Source organism: Parambassis ranga, chromosome 16 (genome assembly GCF_900634625.1).
Source record: "Parambassis ranga chromosome 16, fParRan2.1, whole genome shotgun sequence".
NCBI lineage: Eukaryota > Metazoa > Chordata > Actinopteri > Ambassidae > Parambassis > Parambassis ranga.
In genome coordinates this window covers 6,775,717-6,785,121 of record NC_041036.1, presented here as the reverse complement: position 1 = coordinate 6,785,121, position 9,405 = coordinate 6,775,717, and the positions used below count along the sequence as shown (strand labels likewise).

Below are 9,405 nucleotides of genomic sequence, written 5' to 3'. Positions count from 1 at the left end.
CACCGCCACCTGGTGGACTGAGCTTGAACTACCAGAGTAACATGAATGAATCAACATGAATCAAACGGTCTGCACGTCTGGTAATAAGAGCTGTCCTTGATTTATTTCATAAATGTGTGACTACATGTTTTTGTTTTGTTTTTGTTACACGTGTTCATTGTTTTAAAAAGTCAAAACAACAATCCTCCATATTGTGCCATATTAAGCCATTAATCACAAATACACACATATATGGCATGAAACCATAGTAAAACATACAATTTTAGGCAGAAATAATGAAGTCACACAATTCAAGCAGTTCAGAATTTAATATAAATATACTATATGTAATACATTACAAAACAGAATACATAATCTCACAACTGCGTTGCACTGTGATAAAGAAAATAATACTTTAACTAAGGATTTTATTGTTAATTGTAACATGATGATTCTGAAATGCTTGATATTCCTAGTTGATTTCCACCGTGTGTTCCTGGACGTAGACAATGTAGTGGTGTGTATTCTCTCCCTGAGTAAGGACAGTCAGAGCCTCCAGGCCATGTGCCTCCTCCACCACCATTACCTGGTCAGCATTTAGACCTCCCTCTGCATCCACCACCATCAGCTGGTCTCCGACTTCCTGCTCATCAGTCACCTGTAACTTCAGCCACATGTTACCATCAGTTTTACTCTAACCAATTATAATTATGAGCATTTCTCCTGTGGGGGACTAACAAAGAATTATCTTATCACTTCCCAAGAAGGTGATGTGGGGATGTTTACCTGTTGTACCACAGTCACAGTGCCGGGGGCCATGGCAACCATGGATGTGACGGCTTCCTGGGTCTCTGAGCTGAATTCAGTGATCTGCTGGATATTAACTACACAAAAAAGAGACATAAAAACAGTACTGAGTTATTTCTTCATTTTTCTGTGTAGGAAAGGTGGATGCAAGGTATCTACTGTATGATATGACACTGATGCTGTTTTTACCATTGTCCTGCAGGGCTGCTAGAGGTGCTTCTGTCAGTTGGTCTTCATCCTCCACAGACACATACTGAGCCTCCACCTCCTCCCCTACCTGCATATTCAAATAAACATAATTTTATTCTTATGACAAAAATAAGACAACAGTCAACAACGCTCTGTGCATCTGTATTTGCAGTGCTGCAATGCTACTGTTAGCAGGTGGACATGATGCATGGTAATGCTAGCTACTTCAAACCCATATAGAAATAATTTGTGTGTCATTGTATCTTGGATGTGTTTACATATCTTTACCTCCCAGGTGCCTTCCACCACTTTCAGGCTGTGTTTGCTTTTCAAGTGACGCTTCAGCTCCCACTTTGTGCCATAAACAAATTCACATTCAGGACACTTCATACCACCTAAACAAAGACAAACATAAATGCTGCATTGGATTTTTTTCATATGCCAACTCTATATTTTTACACGTCCTGAATCATTTAAACATCAAGCAAATAGATATGCCAAAAGAGAAGGAGAGTTATGACCTTGCTGTTTCAGGATGTCTGGGTTTGGAAGTCCAGGTCCAGCATTCTCATACTTGTGATCGGGGTGCTTCACGTTGTAGTGTCGCTTCAGAGCCCCAGCAATGTTGCAGGAGTAGTGGCAGTGAGCACAACGAAATGGCTACAAACAGAAGACAGACAGAAACACAGCATATGAATGCCAATTCATAGACCTAAGGAAGTTCATGTTGTCACATCACCAATTTTCTGTTACTCGGGTGATGTATGAGAATGTGTCTAAGGTCTTGTGTGTGTTTCTGTGTATTCTGACCTTAAATTTAGCATGTTGTTCCATATGTCGGATTAGAGCAGGTTTAGAGACTGAGGTGAAGTCACACTCCGAACACTGAAACCGCTTTCCTGGACAAACAGAAACACTGCATTAATTTTTACCCCAGAATTCTTACTCATCTACTTGTAACACAAACAAAATGTTCATTAATTCTAATGCATACAGTGATGATGATAAATATATGAATAACAAGCACAGTGTACAAACCTTCGCCTGTGTGGCTCAATCTGTGACTCTTCAGCGTGAATTTCGATTTAAACTTTTTACCGCACAAGTCACACAGATGTCGTCTCTCTGTGTTGTGTCGGTTCATGTGAGTCTTCAGGTTACTCCTGCTGCGGCCAGCATAGTCACACATACTACAGACGTATGGTTTCAGACCTACACAAATGGAACACAGATGTAAGATGTATGACCAGTAGTTCAGTAAAGACAAAACTGGCGTGATATGTGCCTTCAACTGCATAAAAATGGGACAAAAAAATCTAGCAGCATTCTCTGAGACCTCCATCAGCACCTGTGCTGCAGTTCTGCTGTGAGTTAAAAGAGCCTCAGGATAGATGTAACTTCAAAGTAAGTGGCTCATCAAGAGTTTAAAAAATACACATGTTATATTGTGCCACCACTATGAAAATCAGTATCTCACACACAGACAGTTTGGCTTGCTTATTTTTTCCATAAGTATAATTTCATAAGTAACATGACTGACAGGCCAAATTCCCTCAACAACATCCTCAGCATATGTGTTTTCAAGGTAGTCATGTCTTCTGGAGAGCAGCCAGGAGGAGGAAGAAGAGAGACAGATGGAAGCTCAAAGTAATGATAAACACAAACATTGAAGGAACCCAGGTGTGTTTCTCTAAAGACTTGTGATGTGTGTGTGTGTGCATATGTGTTAAAAAGGCAGAGGGATATCACACCTTGGTGGGCCCAGATGTGCTGCTGAAAATCACTGCTGTTCTTCAGGAAGTAGGAGTCACAGTAAGGGCACTTCTCTGCACGCTGCACCATCAGGCGTCCTTTACCAGGCAAAGGCACACTGTCTGTTAAAACAAAGAGGGGAAGAAAGTTAGATACTGATGACAAATAATAGAACCTGCTCTTAAAAAGATGACTTTTGTTCGTTACCAGGATGGGATGTTTTAATGTGCCATTTTAGCCTGTGCTCTGAATAACTGCAGTGGCAGACAGGACAGGCCACACTCTTCCCCTATAAAGATCAGCAAGACGGAAATGTGAAGACTTGTTCTTTACTCAGAAAATGTTATGGATTTAGAAAAAAAAAATCTGCCATTTTTATATGATTAAGCCTTTATGTGAAACAGGTTTACCTGCTTCTGGTGTGTCCTCAGATGGGCTTGAAGCTTGTATTTGTCAGGCGTGGAGTATGTACAGCCAGGATTTGAACAAGACAGCAGCAAGCCACTGTGTTTCTGGATCTGGTGTCGATTTAAAGAGCTCTTGGTGATGGAAGAGTAGCTGCACTTTGTACAGTAATGAGAGTGCTCCTTGGTGTGCGTGCGTACATGGACATTATAGTGGACTTTGTACCAGAACAGTTTACCTGCGCCATACCGAAAAAAATGTGATTAGACACACTACAAACACAAACAGGAACGGCTAAATGAATACCGAATTAAGTTGAATTAGAGATAAAAACTCATCATGTCACCACAATATTGACATTCCAGGTCTCCGTAAATTTTCCTGAGCTGCTGGAAAGTTTCTATGTTAAGCGGAGTCTTCTGAAGAGATGAAAACACCTGCTCGAATGCGCTCTGATGGGAAATCTCTGGCGCCTTACAGCAAAAAAGACAAAATCAGGAACATTTCTTGGGTATACCATTAATATTAAAGATCATAGAAGTTATGTCATCAGCTAGTATAAATTAGTGCTAATATTAGTTTAAAAAAGTTCTTTCATTTAACTTACATTCTCTGAAAATGAAGTCTGTTCATCCACCAGAGGATCTGTGTGTGCACTCGGATCAGATGTGTTTCCTGACAGGCTGTGTGCAGGCTGCTGTGTGTGTTTGACTGCACGTGTGTTCTCAGCAGCTCTGTGGTTGTTTTCTTTAGTTCTGTCCTCAGAGAGAGGTGAGTAAGCACTCTCCAGTGATGAAGAGGTGTGTTTGTCTTTTTCATGTTTTCTAGCAGCAAAGTCTGCTGTCTTATCAGGTGACTTCTCACCAGCTGTTGCCTCATCTTGTCTGTCCTGGGAAGCATCCTGAACACCTGTGTTTTCCACTTCTCCTTCTTCTTCGGTTGGTCTTTCTATAACTTGCACTGCTTCTACACCTTCTTCCTGAGATTGAGCATCCTCGTGCTCTCTTTCAGCATCTTGCCGACCACTGCAGCCTTCACTACTTCCTTCACCCTCTTCCCTCATCCTGTCATCTTCATTCTCCTCCCCTATCCTGTGCTCTTCTTCATTCCCTCTCGGTATGTCCTCGCTCCCCTCTGTTCCCCACAGGCCTCCTCCTGGCTGCGTCTGATAGTAGCTGTTATTGATGCATTCAGTGAAGGCCTGCTCTTGGTCCAGCTCAGGGTGAGACTCTTTCAGGTGACTCTTCAGCTTCTGTGAGCTGACAAACTTCTCTTCACACACACGACACACATACAGGAAGATGTGTTTCCTGACGTGAGCAGCAAGAGCTGCCAACTTGGTAGCAGCATGGTCACAGAGCTGGCAGGCGAAGGGGCGGTGGGGGCCATGGACCAACAGGTGGCGCTCCCGCTGCAGGTGGTTCTTGAAGCGGCGGTTACAGGTTGGACAGTGGTAAAGGAGCTGTCTGAGGCCCTGGCGGGTTTTTAACCTGAAGAGACAATTTGATCAGATCAAATCAGACAGTAGGTTTCAAACATCTTGTATGGTAATACTAAAACATGTCTTGTTCATCCTTTCTAATCATCTTTGCCTTGCATTTCTTCCGTACCCCCTCTCCTACTTCCCTTATGTCTCACAGCTGAAAAATCAAACCTCAATTCTTGGTAGGTCTGGTAAACAGCAGGGTCTTTCAGGCTGTGCCGTTTCTCCATGTGTTTCAGCAAGTTCTTCACATCAGAGTACTTTTGCTCACAGAAGCTGCAGTGCTGCTTGACCTTCATGTGGACTCGCTCTATGTGGACCTGCATAACCAAAGACATAACTAGACAAAAGGCGTGGCTTCATACTCAAAATATGTTCAATTGATCAGATATAGAAAATAAAAAAAAGACATAAGACTAAAATGAAAATCAAAGGCATTGCAAGGAATAAACTGAGAGAGACACAGAAAATCATTAAATTGTCTATAAACCTAATAAAAAGTATGTTTTACTGATAAAAGTATCAGTAACAGTATAAAAATATATTCATAACAGAAATAAACATGCCTTAAGGTGTCCTGGACTGAAGCAGTTAAAAGGACAATGCTCACAGCTGAACTTCTCTCCTGTGTGTTTCCTTAGGTGGACATTCAGGTTGGCTTTGAAGAAAAATAAAATTATCCTTTAATTTATACTGTATGAAAGGCATTGGCAAAAATCCAACATCAAACAAAATATTTATTTGTGTGCAGTATAAAACCATTTTCCCTGCATGTCAAAGAGTGTGTATTCACCTTTGATGGCTGATGCATAGTCACAGTGAGGACACTGAAATGGCTTTTCCTGGGTGTGTGTTCTGAGGTGGGCAACCAGTGAGTGTCTGAACTTAAAGATCTTGTTGCAGAACTCACAAGCAAAGATCTTTAACTGGCTCTGAAGTAAACTGGAAGACAAAAAAATCACTATATTAATTCACTAGGTTCATGGCTGCTGCCACTGCAATTTGTTAATTATAGCTCAGTTTATTCAACAATTCAGCACAGATAACATACTTGGTATCGTCTTGCTTTATAGAATATTCCTGGAAGCCTTTGTTGGCTGCTGCTGTTGTTGTTGTGGGGGGCAGAGTAGAGCTAGAAATATTAAACAATAGATCAGAACAGCAAACAACATAACCAGGTCACAGCCTGATATTAACAACTCTCAACTCTGTTAGAGTGAAGAGATTCAAAGGTCTGGACCAAAGCAAGGTTACACCGCTACAGAACCCAACAAGACATTATTTATTTAACCAACTTTTTCAGTCAGAAATCCATTACACAACCTTGAGTGTTGATCTGTTTCAGGGTTATGTTCACTGGCAGTGGTTTCGCTATGAAGGTCTTGTGAGTCACTCTCGAAAGCTGCAGATTCCTAAATACCCAGAAAGACTTAATAAATAAATAAATCCAAAACATTAAGTGACTTACCTGCCAATATCCATTTTTGACCAAAAAAAACATATTTAGGATCACAACAGGAAAAAAACACCAACAGCAATACAGATTTTGCTGTAAGGATATGTGTATAAAAATGTGGGGGTTTGACATTTTAATTTTCAGTGTAATTCTTGTACTTGCCTGAGGCTGTGATTCTCTAGCTGCAGACTCTGTTTCTGCTGAACTGTCCTCTACTGGAACCATCCTAGAAACACCTGTTGGATTGAAGGTAAGCAATTTTATTTTATTTTTTTTTCAGTTTTTTAGCCAAAATGTAAAACAAAGAAGCACAAAAATCTCTGACCTGGAAATGTTTCATCTTCTGTTAGAACAACACTGACAACTGCCTTTTTGTTTGCTGTTGGTAGGCCTACTTCACGAGTCCGGTTGGTTCTTGAACGTTTTTCTTTCTTGTGTCCTGATGTTTTTGGATTTTGTTTCATGCTTTTTGGATCAGCTCCACCTGGATCCAAATTTTCAGAATTCTCTCCTTCTGCTTCACCAGATATGCTTCCTGAAAATAAGTGTCTATTAATCAGAAACTAAATAAATTGACTTTTTTTGTGTGAAATTTCACATTTTTGATCTTTTCTCTGCTCACCTTTCTGCTCGTCCTCCTCTTCATCATCTGCTCTCAGGCAAATGTGTTTTAGGATCTGTCGTCTGTTGCTGAATGTGCGATGGCAGTCTTTGCATTCCAGCCCAGATATAACATCACAGCTTTTGGCTTCACAGAAGAAAACAAAAGTCGTTGAAATGCAGTAGCTAGTTTGTTTAGTTGGTTAGAAAAAAATATATGGACAGCAATATTACCTTCTGCTGAACTACACTGTTGGTCTCCAACCCTCTTGTTGCTCATTTCTCCTGTTTCAAAATTATCATCTTGAGAACTGGTGGAGATGGCCTTGCCTGCTGTCAAATCAGTGTGCATCTTTTTGGTGGAACCTTTTGGTCGTCCTCGTTTTCTCTTTACTGAGCCATCTGTGGGCCAATAAGAAGGTAGCGACATTTTTCAGCCTTTTTTTGTAGTTTTTCTCTTAAAACTTTTTATGTTTATCCCTGGATTACTGATTGGAGTGATGAATGACATTTTGTGATAATAACCATGGTAATGCTGTGTTGCTCTCACCTGCCAGGCCCTCCACAGGGTCTGCTATGAGAGGCTGCAGTGCAATGATGATATCATCTGGGGGCTCATGCTGAGGGTGCACCTGGCAGCAATGGGCCAGCAGCTGAGAGTGACTGGGAGAGAAGAGGTTGCACAGCCGACACATAAACACTGCTGAAACGACAGGGAGATACAGTATTACATTTAGCCTGTTTCGGTGTAGAAGTCACATTCTTTTAGTTGAGAAACCAGACCAGTGTTCTTTTCATTTGTCGATTGATTTTCTATATTGCATGTGTAACAGTAGATAAAAATAGGAGGCATATGAGCCTTCTGTAACAAACACGTCAACGAAAACGTGACAGGCTACTTTATTGACTCAGGAGAAGATAGCTCGGGATAAAGCTTCTGTTGAAGCCTTAACAGAATTGAGACTGGAAATGACAACAAGCACGACTTTCGAACAAGACACGCTTGTTTATTTTGATTTGGCCCAAGCTAACATGAAGACACGACAAACATATTCGACTCAAAGCTAGCGAAAAAATCTTACCTGAATTACGTCCATTCATTTCTGCTACGTCTAAACCTCAAACAAATAATACTCTATCGATAATAAAAGAAACATCGTACGTCTAAATGTAATCTATGAATTTACTTTTAGTGACAAATTCTTCTTTACGTGCACATACGTTTCTGTCGAATCTGCGACATGAGTGCTGCTGCCAGTCGGCGGATATAGACAAAAATGTTGACAGTGATAGACAGCGCCACCTGTGGCGGGAGGATGGTGCTGCAGCTGTAGTGACTGTATATTCCCAACGATCTCCATAATTTTTGTTCCAGGGAAAATGCTGACATCAGCAGACATATAGGTTTAAAGTCTTGTTAAATATTACATTAAATAAAATGTGATGCTGAAAACATAAAGGTTTGTGTTGGTATGTTATTCAATGTCCCATATTTAACTATAGGCTGCGTGTGTACAAAGATACAAAGGAGTATATGGAGTATTAAACACATTTCATTTGTTTTTATCATGCTCAAAAATCTCACGCTGGAATCACAATATGTTACTGTTTGAACTTCAGGTCCTTCCATAATTTTAACATTTAATTAGCCTCAGTGTTGATGAAGATTCTCAGCCATCCAGATAATTTTCATTCTAAGGGTTGAAGCAAGGCAACTGGAATTGCTGAAGCAGCTTCATCTGCTTGGAGGAGCAGCGAAATGTCTTCAAGGAATCTCTACAAATCCAGTTGCCCTGCCTCAACCCTTCATTTAGCCCCTTTAATTAGTCTCAATAAAGGATGTCACACCCAGAAATTGTCCATGCAAATATGTATCAGTTGTATAACACAGGCTATCCAGGTGTGATGCGTTGCTACCTACTACTTTCTAACATGCTATAAACCTAACCTCAGAGCTGATAACATTTCATTTGCTCATTCAGATACATCTTACCCAGGATTTTTGTGGAAAGGACACATGTCTGCTGTTGTGCCACAAATACATGTAGGCTAACTGGTGGAATGACAAAATGTTACAAAAGAGAAATGTTTCAAACAGCTTAAAGAAAAACTTTCAAAGACAAGTGTCCATTATCAATCATTCAAACTTTTGGAGCAGGTTGCTGCATTACAAAGAGGATAATGAGACAGAAGCAGAGGAAATCATTGAAAAGAAATGGAAAAAAACGTTTCAGAACATAGATATTGATAGATACATACACACACAAAGAGGTAAGTGTTTGTATGTTTATGTTCACATTCTCTATCAACTGTGACTGACTTCCTGCTATATTACATTTTTTCCTCTATTGTTTCAAACAGCAGCTTGCACAACACATGCAAAGTGATTTACAGCGTAGTTTATTTACAACCCAAAGTGAAAAGCCTGAGCAGAAACAGCTGGCAGCGTCACTGACAGCAGACTCTGCAGCGTCAGTGTTGTCCTTAAGTAGCTTCTCTTTCTGCCCTGACAGGTCATGTAAGGACATTTTGGCAGACAGCCGACTCGGGAGTAGGATGAGATCCCGACCCACTTTACACATAGTTTTACGCCTGGTTTGTTTCAGGACACATTATAACATTATCTTAACTTCATGAAAAGTAATTTAAATTGGTGAAACGTTAAATATATTTACTAAGTTGCCCAATTTTTTTAGAGCACACACAGAGAGAGTCGCCGAGGAATGACGTCAGG

The 9,405-nt window shown here is 40.5% G+C and overlaps 1 protein-coding gene across 6 annotated transcripts; it reads right to left on the bottom strand.

Annotated features, from left to right (window-relative positions):
- Positions 1–376: 376 nt before the first annotated feature.
- Positions 377–7,930, bottom strand: zfat (zinc finger and AT hook domain containing). 6 transcript variants are annotated; one of them, XM_028424775.1, is made up of 23 exons: positions 7,754–7,930; positions 7,222–7,374; positions 6,906–7,073; positions 6,694–6,819; positions 6,397–6,606; positions 6,234–6,307; positions 5,939–6,027; positions 5,667–5,747; positions 5,409–5,557; positions 5,182–5,273; positions 4,787–4,935; positions 3,740–4,622; positions 3,479–3,605; positions 3,138–3,370; positions 2,935–3,016; positions 2,727–2,849; positions 2,014–2,187; positions 1,786–1,874; positions 1,497–1,635; positions 1,264–1,370; positions 976–1,063; positions 766–863; positions 377–643 (listed from the first exon to the last, which is right to left on the bottom strand). In XM_028424775.1, exons 1-23 carry the CDS (start codon positions 7,770–7,772, stop codon positions 452–454), a joined length of 3,645 nt encoding a protein of 1,214 aa, XP_028280576.1. In that variant the 5' UTR covers positions 7,773–7,930; the 3' UTR covers positions 377–451. The 6 variants fall into 6 exon arrangements, with proteins under 6 accessions (XP_028280576.1, XP_028280578.1, XP_028280577.1 ...); XM_028424777.1 differs by having other exon boundaries at positions 7,222–7,371; XM_028424776.1 differs by having other exon boundaries at positions 7,222–7,371; positions 7,893–7,918.
- Positions 7,931–9,405: the final 1,475 nt, after the last annotated feature.

Excerpts from the sequence above, each read along its gene's own strand:
- zfat (XM_028424772.1), bottom strand. The coding sequence starts at position 7,524 with ATGCCTCCTATTTTTATCTACTGTTACACATGCAATATAGAAAATCAA. Across the intron at positions 7,074-7,221 it reads CCCTGTGGAGGGCCTGGCAG|ATGGCTCAGTAAAGAGAAAA; the intron begins GTGAGAGCAACA and ends ATTGGCCCACAG. Across the intron at positions 864-975 it reads AGCAGCCCTGCAGGACAATG|TTAATATCCAGCAGATCACT; the intron begins GTAAAAACAGCA and ends TTTTTTGTGTAG.